A 17,024-nucleotide genomic window follows, 5' to 3' on the forward strand; every position below is an offset into this window, starting at 1 on the left:
GATAACGAACTTTTTATGGCCCGAATTGGAAGATATGGATGTGGACGATATGTGGTTTCAGCAGGACGGTGCCACTTGCCACATAGCTAACGAAACAATGGCTCTTTTGCGCAACAAATTCAATGGCCGTGTTATCTCACGTAATGGCGATGTCAATTGACACCGTTGGACTTTTTTCTTTGGGGTTATTTGAAAGAAAAAGTGTACGTCGATAAGCCAGCAACAATTCAAGAGCTAAAGGATGAGATAATTCGGCACATTAACGGCATAGAACCTCCATTATGCCTCAGCGTCATCGAAAATTTGGACCATCGGATGAAGGTGTGCCACCGAGGTCGCGGCGCCGATATTTTGTCCCATACATAATTGAGTAATACCAATATATCATAATAAAATAAAATTACAATAATTTCCTAAATAGTTTGTGTTTTATTCAAAATCAACATCGGCCCTTGAAATTTTAACCACCCATTAGATGGCGTCGCTAGTATTAAATACATATTATTTTTATATAGTAGCAACCTTCAAATTTTTCGTGTCAAAATTTGATGTCTGTAAGTCAATTAGTTTGTGAGATAGAGCGTCTTTTGTGAAAAAATGGAAAAAAAAGGAATTTCGTGTTTTGATAAAATACTGTTTTCTGAAGGGGAAAAATACGGTGGAAGCAAAAACTTGGCTTGATAATGAGTTTCCGGACTCTGCCCCAGGGAAATCAACAATAATTGATTGGTATGCGTGGGGAAATGAGCACGGAGGACGGTGAACGCACTGGACGCCCGAAAGAGGTGGTTACCGACGAAAAAATCAAAAAAATCCACAAAATGATTTTTAATGACCGTAAAATGAAGTTGATCGAAATAGCAGAGGCCTTAAAGATATCAAAGGAGCGTGTTGGTCATATCATTCATCAATATTTGGATATGCGGAAGCTCTGTGCAAAATGGATGCCGCGCGACCTCACATTTGACCAAAAACAACAACGTGTTGATGATTCTGAGCGGTGTTTGCAGCTGTTAACTCGTAATACACCCGAGTTTTTCCGTCGATATGTGACAATGGATGAAACATGGCTCCATCACTACACTCCTGAGTCCAATCGACAGTCGGCTGAGTGGACAGCGACCGGTGAACCGTCTCCGAAGCGTGGAAAGACTCAAAAGTCCGCTGGCAAAGTAATGGCCTCTGTTTTTTGGGATGCGCATGGAATAATTTTTATCGATTATCTTGAGAAAGGAAAAACCATCAACAGTGACTATTATATGGCGTTATTGGAGCGTTTGAAGGTCGAAATCGTAGCAAAACGGCCCCATATGCAGAAAAAAAAGTGTTGTTCCACCAAGACAACGCACCGTGCCACAAGTCATTGAGAACGATGGCAAAAATTCATGAATTGGGCTTCGAATTGCTTCCCCAACCACCGTGTTCTCCAGATCTGGCCCCAGCGACTTTTTCTTGTTCTCAGACCTCAAAAGTATGCTCGCAGGGAAAAAATTTGGGTGCAATGTAGAGGAGATCGCCGAAACTGAGGCCTATTTTGAGGCAAAACCGAAGGAGTACTACCAAAATGGTATCAAAAAATTGGAAGGTCGTTATAATCGTTGTATCGCTCTTGAAGGAAACTATGTTGAATAATAAAAACGAATTTTGACAAAAATAATGTGTTTTTCTTTGTTAGACCGGGGACTTATCAGCCAACCTGTTAAGTGGAGTCTTGCAATACTCAGAAGGATTTCTTAAAAAATTGAAAAGTACGTACAGTTTTCAACCTTAATTTAAGTCAGTTATATATAAACCATTTTACAGTTTCAGTTATATATTTTTATATGTAGCCATTATTTCCCTACAGCAAAAAAAATGATATATAAGTATAAATATAAAAAATCTCCTTGTAGTAAGAAGATTAAAAGCATCTTCCTCCCACTTCCATTTGCACCCTTACTCCTCCTTTGTTAAATTTTTCTCAACGATTTTAATGCTTAAATCTTTCAAGAAACCTCGGGAAGGAATTTTTACATTATCTTTCGGAGAAGGATCATTCGATTGATCTGCACTTTTAGAGGACATTAAATCCGCAGTAAAATCTTCACTTTTTGCCGATTGCAAATACAAGGCACAATATTCTTCTGTGGTCTCTACCACAACATCTGAAGACTCAGAATCCTTTTTGGATTTTTCAGATATTAACTGATCGTAGGCTCCCATTAATTTTTTAAGTTTTTGATTGACAATACGGAGAACTGTCAAAACTATAAAGAAAATATTTCAATATTATTGCATATTATAAAGGTATTATTATATATAAATATACCATCCCCTTCGAATTCCAATGGAGGTGAAACTTTCATTTCCATATTTTCAAATCTCAATAAAGGTAATTTAAGATATTCTTTAGGATATTTCAGAGATTTTGTTTTAGGTTCACGCCTCACAGGAACATGTCTCAGAATATCGAAAAAATTCCATAAAGAACATCTGAAAATATTTAGGAAATTAATTGCAGTACTATTACAAAATTAAGAAATATTTTGCTCTAAGACATACGATATAACAACTGAGACTTTGGCCCGTTCATGTATCCATTTTATGGTTTCATTTTTCTTTAATTCTTCCTTTAAAATCTGTTGCTCCAATTTTTGAATATGTTCTTTATTTTTCAAAAATTTTCCTCCAAAATCCATATTACGAAATTGTTGTTGATAATACAAGTTAGTATTTCTATGCGAGAGTAACTCCATATGCATGGAATTCAAGGAGATTTGCTTTTTTAAGGATTCATTATTAGTAGTTTGTTGTTTTAAGCTAAGAAAAGAAAAGCAAAGAAGTGTTGAAATAAAATAGAATATCCTTTAAAATGCAAGACTCTCCACTTCTTTGGGGGAGGAGGGAGCTACATATAATTATGAACCGATATGGAACGCCTATACTGACATCACGTATCACAATTTCAACCGGATCGTAAGAAATTTGCTCCTTGAGAAGGGTGCAAAAGAACTAAAAACTAAAAAGTTTCCAATTATAATATTACATGTTAGCCTGATACCGAAACAGGCAATTGACGTCCAAATGCATCATATCTAATTATACAATTATTTTTCGAGCTTTATGGACAGATATAGATTAAGGAACATGGTTAATAGAGCCATTGAAAAGAAAACGCCAGATACAAATCTATACACGTCTGGACTGTACATGTTTCGGTTCGGGCGAATGAACCTTTCCACAGCCTTTAGTATAGATCTGGCTGGGAGAGATAACTCAATTTTGGGCCCTTTATGCTAACTCCTTATGGAGAAAACATTTGGGAAATTTCTTCTTACAAATTGAATCATCTTTTCTCCCACTGTACATCATCTTTTCATATAACTTTCAAGTCCCTTAATCTTATTTTTATTTCGTTTTGTTACATAGTAATGCAACAACACGAAATTTATTTTTAGAAAGCTAATTTGTTAGAATTCACCTAAGTGGTGAACAGTCGAACAATGCTTATTGTTTCTACAGTCAACTACAACATATGACAATTAACAGAAACTGATTTCCAGGATACAACAACAATTCTAACGCGTACATTAGTCGTGTTTTTTCCTAGTTTTACGACGGGCTCATCGTTGCTTATTATATTACATGTTAGCCTGATACCGAAACAGGCAATTGACGTCCAAATGCATTATATCTAATTATACAATTATTTTTCGAGCTTTATGGACAGATATAGATTAAGGAACATGGTTAATAGAGCCATTGAAAAAAAAAGATGATGTACAGTGGGAGAAAAGATGATTCAATTTGTAAGAGGAAATTTCCCAAATGTTTTCTCCATAAGGAGTTAGCATAAAGGGCCCAAAATTGAGTTATCTCTCCCAGCCAGATCTATACTAAAGGCTGTGGAAAGGTTCATTCGCCCGAACCGAAACATGTACAGTCCAGGCGTGTATAGATTTGTATCTGGCGTTTTCTTTTCAATGGCTCTATTAACCATGTTCCTTAATCTATATCTGTCCATAAAGCTCGAAAAATAATTGTATAATTAGTTTCCAATTATATTTTTATCTGAATTAGTTTTCCGAGTTCGATTAAAAAACAATTAATCAATTAATTTTTTAATTACAAATTAAAACTCAATCACTGGCTGAGTTTATAAAGTACACAGAAAAAAATCTTCACGAAAATATTTCCAATTAAAGTCTTAATTGTGGACAAAAATTTTCTTTAGGATAAAATGTTGACAAAATTTTCTATAGAAATAAAATTTTGACAACATTTTTCATAGAAATAAAATTTTGACAAAATTTTCTATAAAAATAAATTTTTACAAAATTTTCTATAGAAATAAAATTTTGACAAAATTTTCTATAGAAATAAAAATTTGACGAAATACAATTTTGACAAAATTTTCTATAGAAATAATATTTTGACAACATTTTCTATAGAAATAAAATTTTTACAAAATATTCTATAGAAATAAAATTTTGACAAAATTTTCTATGGAAATAAAATTTTGACAAAATTTCTTATAGAAATAAAATTTTGACAAAACTTTCTATAAAAATAAATTTTTACAAAATTTTCTATAGAAATAAAATTTTGACAAAATTTTCTATAGAAATAAATGTTTACAAAATTTTCTATAGAAATAAAATTTTGACAAAATTTTCTATAGAAATAAAATGTTAACAAAATTTTCTATAGAAATAAAATTTTGATCAAATTTTCTATAGAAATAAAAGTTTGACAAAATTTTCTATAGAAATAAAATTTGGACAAAATTATTTATAGTAATAAAATTTTGACAAAATGTTCTATAAAAATAAATTTTTGACAAAATTTTCTATAGAAATAAAATTTTGACAAAATTTTCTATAGAAATAAAATTTTGACAAAATGTTCTATAGAAATAAAATGTTGACAAAATTTTCTATAGAAATAAAATTTTGACAAATATTTCTAGAGAAATAACATTTTGACAAAATTTTGTATAAAAATAAATTTTTACAAAATTTTCTAGAGAAATAATATTTTGACAAAATTTTCTATAGAAATAACATTTTGACAAAATTTTCTATAGAAATAAAATTTGACAAAATTTGTCAATCAACTAATTTCTTAATTAAAAACAAAAAAGTTTCCAATTATATTTTTATTTGAATTAGGCTACCGTGATCGATTAGAAATCATTTAATCAATTAATTCTTTAATTAAAAATTAAAACTGTTCAATCGTTAACTTAGTTTGTAAAGTACACAGAAAAATTTCATGATTGAATACAAAAAAAAAATATATTTTTGTGTGTATTATGTATCTAATTCGATTAACAAATATAATTAACCCCTATTTTCATGAAGCTCCGTTAGTGCTTCGTTAGCTAACGAACTTTTAAAGTGCACTATGAACATATCTGTCATTTTGCCTATATATTCCATACGTCAGTATGGAATATATGGAATATACTTAACTGCTGAAAATTTTTCAGTTAAAGTTAACCGGAGAGAAGACATTTGCAATTTACTTTCTTTTAACTGACAATTAAAGCCTAACGGAGCTACTCGAAAATGGCCGTAAATCAATTAAATTTTTAATTGATAAAGTTTTCACTTTCAATCAACTTTTTAATTGAAAATATTTTGGTGATATTTTTCTATACATAATTTCACCACGACCAAGAATACTATACATATGTGCTTTATGAGGTCCGAGTAGACTTGCCAGATGGCCGGGATTCGCCTGGATTGTCCTGGAATTTCGTCTCCAGGAAGTGTCCCGAATCTTTCGCAAAATTTGCCAAAAATCCCGGAATTTCAATTACTCAAGGTATATGTTTTATTTTTTTCATTACAACGATTTAAAATTGAATCGCGAAATACATTTTTACAAATTATAAGTCAAGTCTATACTCCCTGTCAACATTGCAAAGTTCGATTTTATCCCTATCACTATTATAGACTCTTTAGTGACACTGTTACAATCCCCATCTCTGACCCGAAATATATCCAAACCATGTCGATGGCGATATCCAAATTCCCGGTATCGAAAGGCACTATAACAGAAGCAGCGATTGTCATCTCAGAGCTTAAGTTTGTTTTCCAAAACCGAAAGTACTATGCCAGTAAATATGAGTTTAGGTTTTCGTTTTTAAAAAACAAAATTTCCCACAAATGTTTACTATTGATGTAAAATCATCGTTGCAATCTTCGGAGAAAGTTTCAGAGGCTTCAACATATTTCTGAATTTCAATTTCAGACAATAACGACTACGCTATGGCGTTTATGCAAATTTATCAAATGATGAAATATGGGCAATTATTTTCGAAAAATGTGACTGTTTTTGCTTGTCCCGATAAATCTCGAAATGCACGGTACAATGTCCCGGATTTCGGCAATCATCATCTGGCAACCCTAGGTCCGAGACCAATATTTTGATAAGTCCTAAGGATCATATAAAAATTTCAATACATACACTGATGGTATAGCTTCCGGTTTCCATGATAGAGTTCCTTGTTGCAATTTTTTAACTCGTCCTTCCACATCGTTCAGTACGCGCCTTAACAAAGTCATATCTCGAGTTTCACGGGCATAATGTTTACCCAAATTAATAACCACATTTGTATCCTTGGAATACTTCTTCGTTTGCCAACTATTTCTTCTAGCTTCAGATGCCCATAGGTTTTTCGTATTCCTTTGTTTTCGATTAACATCTTCCATTTTTGCAATAGTGTGTCGTAATTCCATAACTTTACTCATGGCCGGAGTTCCCATATATAATACATATGCAATGAAGTTTTGTTGATCCTCAATATCCTTTGTTAGTGAATTCAATATTGGTTCTAAGAATTTCTCATCTCCTTTCAGTGTAGCTAGTAATTGTTTATATGTTGTATTTAGGATTTTAATAGCTTTGAGACGGGTACTGGAATTCTTAATTTCCCTATGCAAAGTTCGTATAGCCAGTTCTTCGTGAAGGGCATACTCACTTTGATAAGCAATACGATCTTCAAGTTGTGAAAATTCTATCTAAAAGACGAAGAACAAAAAATAAAATAAAAATAATTAAATACAATAAATAAAAAAAAAATTAATATAAATACAAAATATTGTTATTGTTTGGATAAGAAGATAAAGGAATTGGTGTTATTAACCCTTTGACTACCGATGCCCTCTACGTAAGACATTCCAAACCATACTCTAACTCCCTATTCAATTTCGTTTAATTATTATTTTCCATTGGTATTTTAAAGTAGAGGATGTATTCTAAGTATGCACAGAAAAAAAAGTGTCTTGTAAATTTAAGGACCATTTAAACTTTCACATAGTTCAACAAATTTACTGTAATATAGTTCATTTTTCGTAACCACACCGAAAATTAACTTAGCTAAAGGAAAACTTATAAAAATTCAGTAAATGTTTTTTAGTTCACTAACTATGAAATGGGAAGGATTTTTCCTTAAATAAATTTCCAACACAGTAGTTAATGCATCGTTGATTCTATTATAAAAATACATGGACAATATAAAAATCTTACTACGGAATGTGGACAATTTACTAAGAAAAAATTTTGTATGGAAAAAAAATTTTGTAGTAAAAATTAACTTAACGACATTACCGATTCGTATGATGGCTTCCTACAGATTATTTCCCTTTTTATTATAAGTTGGAGTGTTTTTCCTCACATTGAACTTTTTAGATAAAGTAGAATAAAAAGTAGTTAATATAATCCTTGACGGGTGTATATAATTTTTTATAGATTCCTCATAGATTTGGTATATATTTTACCTTAACTTATAGATAGAATTCCAACTAATCAATAAACGTGCTACTGGAAAATGTGAGTGCATCATGTGAGGGAGTTTTTAGAGACATTTTGTGTATATCTCGTATGATTGTTTGGGTTTGTTATTGCGTCATTTATGCTGTTGTTGGTTGTTTTGATTCTAGAGACAATGGAATGTTCCTTGTGTGTTGTTGGTATCTTTTGTGGTGAGAGTTGTTTTCTTGCAATAGCGAGATCAGAAAGGGATCGTGTGTGTGTGTGGAGTTATTTTTCTTTACGGTATGTATCCCTTATGACTTTGTGTCTTTGAGTTTTATTGTTGCATTCAGTTATGTTGATGCATTTATGAGGTGCACACGTGGATTTAATTTTGCAAAATTGTACGTGCGGTTTGGTGTTTATTAATGAAAATACATTTATTCCTTAAAAATTAAATTAAAAATAAATCACTAAGAAAAGTATAAAATTATACGTCTTCGATACAAATTTAAATATAACTTGATGGAGAATAGCCCAAACCAAGTTTTTTATAAAGATTATTTTCTTTATAATGGATTATTAAAGAAACCTTATCATGAAAATTGCGATTTTAGCCTCTAAACTTGAACTTAATATACACCTTAAATACTAAATGCTATACTGAAAAGTGGAAATTATGTCTAATTTTATAATATTTTTTATTTCAAATATATTCTGAGAATAATTTCAATAACGTCCCATTAGTCCATGGATATGATTCTAATAATGTACCTACTGGAAGGATTTTTCAATGTGGTAAGTTTTTCTATAAACGGTATTTTGTCCGTTTTTAATAAAACCAAAATTTCAATTTATTAAAAATAATTATTTTTACTTGCAGGTAGACAGGCCTTGTAATGGTAATTTTTTGGAGTATTCTTACTGTTTAATGCTAACTAAACTGATATCTTTATTGGCTCTAGAAAATACTCTTGAAAGCCGTAAGTTAAAAATCAATATGTACGATAAAAATTGATATCTTTCTTATATTTTGTATAACTTTGCAATTTCAGATGCTTATAAGACAAATCCGCCCAACAAAAGTTAGCCAAAATCGATGAAATTGGACAACAATTCAATGAATATAGCAACTTATGCCGCATATATCTTTCATATGGATAGAAAACATGGACATTTAAATTAATTAGTTAGTCCTAATAACGTAGAATATTACTCTTTTGAATAAGCAATTACTAACTACCGACAAGTAACTGGATCCAACTTACGAATAAAAATATTGCCTTTATTGTATATCATAAGCCATAGTTTTGTGTAATATAATAATAATTTTTTGAAATAAAATACTGGTGGTTATAGAAAATTGACTTGTTTTGTACGAAAAATTTCATAGTTGTATACAGGCTTGTTGTACCTTTGATTCCTCAATTTCTCTACTTTTTTGAAAATTATACCGACAAACAGTTTATTTCAAACCAATTTCTTAATACAAGTTTCCCAAAAAATTGTTAATTTTTCCGGATAGCAGGAATATTTTGAATTAGTTTAACTATATTCTTCCCACATCATAGTAATAATGAACTAAAATACGATGCAATACATGAACTAATTTATAAGAAAATCATGAACTTATCTAGATGAAAAAAATCTTAGGCGCCAAATCATGGTCATTCTTACTATGGGTTAGTTCATTTTTCGTAAACAATAGTAAACTTTTTTTTCGGTGTGCTATTAATATTTTTCTAGTGGTGAGCACTAAATTTCTATAAACTTCTTTAACAATCAACGAATAATATGCAATTTTCAGGCCATTTGTTTTTGCTATACATCTCTAGAACATTCATACAAAAACTATAGCTGATATTATTCCAGATTCTTTTATGTTTTTTTCTCACAATTCGACAGATGATATAGGACAAAGAGTATTTATTTCCATTAGGCTATTTGGCCCAAATTTTGCAGAAGAAACTCATATAGCTTTTTTAAAAAATTGAGGTAGACTCCCATTGACTTAGGCTCAAAATTACAATATTTTTCTACAAACTTTTAGTACACTGAAAACAAGCATAGCCCGTTCCACAGATTTTGTCTTTACTCAAATGATTTGGGTATTGATTTTAAGCCAAAAAGCCGAGAATTGAAGTAACTGTTGGCATAGTTGGTAGAATTCCACCAAATATGATAGATTTTTTACTGTTTGGTCGATTGGTAGAATTCTTAATGTTTTGATAGATTTTACTAATTATTCCTTTCCAACCAGGAGGTACTTTCTATAGAAATAACATTTTAACAAAACTTTTTAATAGAAATAAAATTTTGATCAAATTTCCTATAGAAAGAACATTTTTACAAAATTGTCTATAGAAATAAAATATTGACAAAAATTTCTATAGAAATAAAACTTCGACAAAATTTTCTATAGAAATAAAATTTTGACAAAATTTTCTATAGAAATAAAATGTTGACAAAATTTTCTATAGAAATACAAAATTTTCTATAGAAATAAATGGACCGATAAAAACTTAATGCGATACACGTTTTTGTGAGCCTAAAATACCAGAATATTTACAATTTCAGGCAAATCAGATAAAAACTACGGTTTCTAGAAACCCAAGGAGTTAAATCGGGAGATCGTTTTTATGGGGGCTATACTAAAATATTGACCAATACTCGCCGTTTTCGGCACACCTCTTTATGACCCGAAAATACCTATAGATTTCCAATTTCAGGCAAATAGGATAAAAACTTCGGATTCTAGAAGCCCATTTTCGGCACACCTCTTTATGGTCCTAAACTACCTCTGATTTCCAATTTCAGACAAATTGGATAAAAACTACGGTTTCTATAAGGCCAAGACCCCAAATCGGGAGGTCGTTTTATATGGGGACCATACCAAAACATGGACCGATACTCACAATTTGTGGTCCTACAATACCTCTAGATTTCCAATTTCAGGCAAATTGAATAAAAACTGCGGTTTCTATAAGCCCAAGAAGTAAAATCGGGAGATCGGTCTATATGGGGGCTATACCAAAACATGGACCGATACTCACCATTTTTGGCACACCCCTTTATGGTCATAAAATACCTCTAGATTTCAAATTTCAGGCAAATTGGATAAAAACTTCGATTTCTATAAGCCCAAGACCCCAAATCGGGAGGTCGGTTTATATGGGGACTATATCAAAACCTGGACCGATATAGCCCATCTTCGAACTTGACCTGTCTGCAGACAAAAGACGAGTTTGTGCAAAATTTCAGCACGATTGCTTCATTATTGAAGACTGTAGCGTGATTACAACAGACAGACAGACAGACGGACATCGTTATATCGTCTTAGAATTTCTCCCTGATCAAGAATATATATACTTTATATAGTCGGATATCGATATTTCGATGTGTTACAAACGGAATGACAAACTTATTATACCCCCGTCACCATTCTATGGTGGTGGGTATAAAAAACTTTGACAAAATTTTCTATAGAAATAACATTTTGACAACATTTTCTATAGAAATAAAACTTTGACAAAAACTTTCTATAAAAATAAATTTTTGACAAAATTTTCTATAGAAATAAAATTATATTTACAAATATTTTATGTCCCAAACATAATATGTTCTAACATATTAACATATATGTCCCAATCATGTTATGCTAGTTTATGAACATTATATGCTTGCACTTAAAAATATTGTGATAAAAATTTGAGTTCCAAACATATAATTTTTACACCCAAACATATAAAAAACAGTCTTTTTCGTCCGTGCACAGTTGGAAGAATTCTACCAAAAATTGTAGATTTTTTACTTTTTGATAGATTGGTAGAATTCTTTATGTTTTGGTAGATTTTGCATAATGTTGGCAAAATCATCTATATAAATAAAATTTTGACAAAATTTTCTACAGAAATAAAATTTTGACAAAATTTTCTATAGAAATAAATTTTTACAAAATTTTCTATGAAAATACAAATTTGACAAAATTGTCTATAGAAATATAATTTTGACAAAATTTTCTATAAAAATAAATTTTTAACAATTTTTTCTATAGAAATAAAATTTGAAGAAAATTCTCTATAGAAATAAAATTTGACAAAATTTTCTATAGAAATAAAATGTTGGTAAGATTTTCTATAAAAATTAAATTTTGGCAAAATTTTCTATAAAAATAAATTTTTAACAAATTATTCTATAGAAATAAAATTTGAAGAAAATTCTCTATAGAAATAAAATTTGACAAAATTTTGGTAAGATTTTCTATAAAATTTAAATTTTAGCAACATTTTCTATAAAAATAAAATTTTGACAAAATTCTCTATGCGAATGAAATTTGTAGAAAATTTTCTATAGAAATAAAATGTTGGTAAGATTTTCTATAAAAATACAATTTTGGCAAAATTTTCTATAAAAGTAACATTTTGGCAAAATTTTTTATAAAAATAAAATTTTGGAAAAATTTTCTATAGAAAAACATTTTTGACAAAATTTTCTATAAATTCAATAACTTTAAAATTTTTATTCTTTTTATACCCTCCATCATAGGATGGGGGTATATTAACTTTGTCATTCCGTTTGTAACACATCGAAATATTGCTCTAAGACCCTATAAAGTATATATATTCTGGGTCGTGGTGAAATTCTGAGTCGATCTAAGCATGTCCGTCCGTCCGTCCGTCCGTCTGTTGAAATCACGCTAACTTCCGAACGAAACAAGCTAACGACTTGAAACTTGGCACAAGTAGTTGTTATCGATGTAGGTCGGATGGTATTGAAAATGGGCCATATCGGTTCACTTTTACGTATAGCCCCCATATAAGGGGACCCTCAGATTTGGCTTGTGGAGCCTCTAACAGAAGCATATTTCATCCGATCCGGCTGAAATTTGGAACATGGTGTTGGTATATGGTCTCTAACAACCATGCAAAAATTGGTCCACATCGGTCTATAATTATATATAGCCCCCATATAAACCGATCCCCAGATTTGGCTTGTGGAGCCTCTAAGAGAAGCATATTTCATTCGATCCGGCTGAAATTTGGTACATGGTGTTGGTATATGGTCTCTAACAATCGTGCAAAAATTGGTCCACATCGGTCCATAATTATATATAGCCCCCATATAAACCGATCCCCAGATTTGGCTTGTGGAGCCTCTAAGAGAAGCATATTTCATTCGATCCGGCTGAAATTTGGTACATGATGTTGGTATATGGTCTCTAACAACCATGCCAAAATTGGTCCACATCGGTCCATAATTATATATAGACCCCATATAAACCGATCTCCAGATTTGGCTTGCGAAGCCTCAAAGAAGCAAATTGCATCCGATCCGGCTGAAATTTGGTACATGGTATTGGTATATGGTCTCTAACAACCGTGCAAAAATTGGGCCACATCGGTCCATAATTATATATAGCGCCCATATAAACCGATCCCCAGCTTTGGCTTGCGGAGCCTCAAAGAGAAGCAAATTTCATCCGATCCGCCTGAAATTTGGTACATGATATTGGTATATGGTCTCTAACAACCATGCAAAAATTGGTCCACATCGGTTCATAATTATATATAGCCCCCATATAAACCGATCCCCAGATTTGGCTTGCGAAGTCTCCACGAGAAGCAAATTTCATTCAGTTCAAATTAGGAACGTGGTGTTAGTATATGGTTGCTAACAACCATACCAAAATTGGTCAATCACACAAAAATTGGTCCATATCGGTTCATAATCATGGTTGCCACTAGAGCCAAAAATAATCTACCAAAATTTTATTTCTATAGAAAATTTTGTCAAAATTTTATTTCTAGAGAAAATTTTGTTAAAATTTTAGTCGGTTCATAATAAAATTTTCATCATTGTCAAAATTTTATTCCTATAGAAAATTTTGTTCAAATTTTATTCGGTTCATAATCATGGTTGCCACTCGAGCCAAAAATAATCTACCAAGATTTTATTTCTATAGAAAATTTTGTCAAAAGTTTATTTCTATAGAAAAGTTTATTTCTATAGAAAATTTTGTCAAAATTGTATGTCTACTTTGTCAAACTGAATTATATACGAATTGGATCGATCTTTTTTGATTTAATATATACCACGTATGGACTTACATACAATTTAGAAGATGGTGTTAGGAGGTTTTAAGATACCTTGCCATCGGCAAGCGTTACCGCAACTTAAGTAATTCGATTCTGGATGGCAGTGTTTAGAAGAAGTTTCTACGCAATCCATGATGGAGGGTACATAAGCTTCGGCCTGGCCGAACTTACGGCCGTATATACTTGTTTTAATTTCGATCATACTATGAAAGTCCATAGTAGTAACGTTCCCTTGTTGGCGCAAGCTAAAATTGTTAAAACGCTTACAATTCGCCACACTTACAATTCAAGGGATATTTAACATATAAACCCAAAAAATTGTCGCAAATAGGATCATAATACATTATTGCAAATATTAAATAAAGTGCTAAAACAAAAAAAATAAAACATTTCTTCCGAAGAAAAAACATTTTTTTCTACAAACCACAACTATTTGACCAAAAATTTCAAAATGAGTTTTTTTTTTGTTAAATTTGGTAAAATTTTCTTCCAATTTTGGAAGATTATTTTTGGCACGAGTGGCAACCATGTTATTAATGCTAGCTAAAACCAGCCTGTATTGATATTAGCCTAATATAAAACCAAATATTTTTCTATATCTCACCGAAACTCTCTCAAAATTATTCTTCAATAATTCCAAAGTACAAGTTAATCGATCACGTTCCTTTCGCATTACAAATGAACGTTGTTTGACATTATCTTCGATCTCGTGCGGCGACATATTTCCATACAATCGCTGCATTTTCTTGTGATCGATAAGTATGGAGCGTAGTGTTTTTCGAAAATCCTCACCCAATGACTTTTTCAATACTTTGCGTCCATTTTGAACATGGTAACGTAATTTCTTATACGTCCTATTTAGCTTATCTAAGGTTGTCTTTTTCTTCAGATGATTGTAAGCGAGATGTTTCTTCAGTAAGAGTGTCATATTGAAATATTCATCAATCAAATCTTCATTTTTCCAATGTCTATCAATAATCATGTGTTTTCTTACAAAACCGGGGCCAAAGAGACCATGATGTCTTATAGAAGTTGGGTGAACTGGCTTGGGTGCTGGTTGATGACTTTGGCGAGGTTTATTAATACTTTTCACCATTGTTAAGAGCGAGACGCAGAGTTTTCCAATATCTATTATAGATGAAAATATATCAGATATTCCTATAGAATTATCAAAATATATTTAGTTTTTTTATTATTCTAAAAACAAACACAAACTTCACTCAAATTAGTTATAATGACAATGTATGTCACTCTAAAGTACACTGGTGAAGGTATAAATTGAAAATAGGGAACATGGTTATACCATGACCAAGAAATATACAGGGTGCCGAGTTTTTTTTTTAGTCTTTCCATTTTTTAAAATCGGAAATAACATTAAATGTTAGAATCAGTTTAGAGTTGATCGAATTTGCTACCAGTTGCATCACGCAGAGAAAGAATGATTATCACATTCCCATATCATTCACCGTCCAAAAATAACATTCTGCTCTTGAAACATGTTTGGCCCATTCCAGGCGAAGATGATCGACATTACTCTCCAAAATGCCCCATGTGCAAAAGTCCAACGGATTGAGATCTGGAGATTGTCGTGGCCGTTGTCGCTAGAAATGAAGCAAGGAACCTGCTTTTAAAGCTATTCTTGATTGACGGGTGCCCAGTACGATGATGCTGAGTCCTGTTGGAATATCCATGGTCAGCGTCCGAAATATTTCTTTGCACAGGGCTTCAATACTATCTTTAGGATAATATTCGACATTTATTTTGACCCCAAGATCAATGAACCGATCATCTAGGTTGTTTTCAAACTGCTCAATTTGGAATGGCTTTTGCATCCGTTCTCGCGATATGTTCAGCTCACGAGTCAGTTTTTGACCACTGCGGCCTGGATTTCGATCAGCTCTGGCCTCCATTCTCAATAATATCGGGTGTTGTTACAATATTTTCGTCCATTTTTCGAACGCAATGTAACACTGTCAGTATCACGGTAACGAGCAATGGTACGAGAACCAAATGGTTGTGGTTTTCCGCGAGCGCAAAATAATCTACCAAAATGTGGAGACAATTTTACCAAACTACTACTAAACAAAAAATCTTATTTTGTCATCTTTTTAATTCTATACACAATTTTGTAAAAATTTTAATTCTATAGAAAATTTTGTCAAAATTTTATTTCTATACAAATGTTGTCAAAATTTTACTTATATAAAAAATTTTGTTTAAATTTTATTTCTATAGAAAATTTTGTCAAATTTCATTTCTATAGAAAATTTTCTCAAAATTGTACATCTATTAAAAAGTTTGTTTAAATTTTATTTCTATAGAAAACTTTGTCGAAATTTTATTTCTATAGAAATTTTTTCAAAATATTAATTTAATAGAAAATTTTGTCAAAATTTTATTTCTATAGAAAATTTTGTCAAAATTTTATTTCTTAGAAAATTCTGTAAAAATTTTATTTCTTAGAAAATTTTGTCAAAAGTTTATTTCTTTCGAAAATTTTGTCAAAATTTTGATTCTATAGACAATGTTGTCAAAATTTTATTTGTACAGAAAATTTTGTCAATTTTTTTAGGAAACTTTTGTCAACATGTTATTCCTATAGAAAATTTTTCAAAACTTTAATTTAATAGAAAATTTTGTCAAAATTGTATTTCTATAGAAAATTTTGTCAAAATTTTATTTCTATAGAAAATTTTGTCAAAATTTTATTTCTATAGAAAATTTTGTCGAAATTTTATATCTATAGAAAATTTTGTTAAAATTTTATTTCTATAGAAAATTTTGTCAAAATTTTATTTCTATAGAAAATTTTGTCAAAATTTTATTTCTATAGAAAATTTTGTCAAAATTTTATTTCATTCGTTTTGTTTGTTATTGTTGGCTTCTCTTCAATCGTTATTGTTGTTTTTGATCTCAGCTTAAAGCCATGCATTGACTAAACTACAAGTGTAGCTTAATCAACAGAGGAAAAGTATGCTTGTCAAATTTATTTGGGCAAAGCCCTATAGACTGCAAGATGGTTGGATGTACAGCTGTTTCGGAATTACCAAATTCCTCATCAGCATCCTCTACTTGCAGCAAAACTATCAACCAATTATCAGAATAAATTACCCGAATTTACATCCAACCATCTTGCAGTCTATATAAATAAATTTGACAAGCATACTTTTCCTCTGTTGGTTAAGCTGA

At 31.0% G+C, this 17,024-nt stretch overlaps 1 protein-coding gene across 2 annotated transcripts; it reads right to left on the bottom strand.

Moving 5' to 3' along the window:
* Positions 1-1,795: 1,795 nt before the first annotated feature.
* LOC142238391 (uncharacterized) lies at positions 1,796-15,043 on the bottom strand. Of its 2 annotated transcripts, none has more exons than XM_075310036.1 (5): positions 14,830-15,043; positions 6,454-7,007; positions 2,542-2,799; positions 2,309-2,472; positions 1,796-2,246 (listed from the first exon to the last, which is right to left on the bottom strand). In XM_075310036.1, exons 1-5 carry the CDS (start codon positions 14,929-14,931, stop codon positions 1,936-1,938), a joined length of 1,389 nt encoding a protein of 462 aa, XP_075166151.1. In that variant the 5' UTR covers positions 14,932-15,043; the 3' UTR covers positions 1,796-1,935. The 2 variants fall into 2 exon arrangements, with proteins under 2 accessions (XP_075166151.1, XP_075166144.1); XM_075310029.1 differs by having other exon boundaries at positions 14,440-15,043.
* Between the last annotated feature and the right edge of the window lie 1,981 nt (positions 15,044-17,024).

The sequence above is a fragment of the Haematobia irritans genome, chromosome 1 (assembly GCF_050003625.1).
Source record: "Haematobia irritans isolate KBUSLIRL chromosome 1, ASM5000362v1, whole genome shotgun sequence".
NCBI lineage: Eukaryota > Metazoa > Arthropoda > Insecta > Diptera > Muscidae > Haematobia > Haematobia irritans.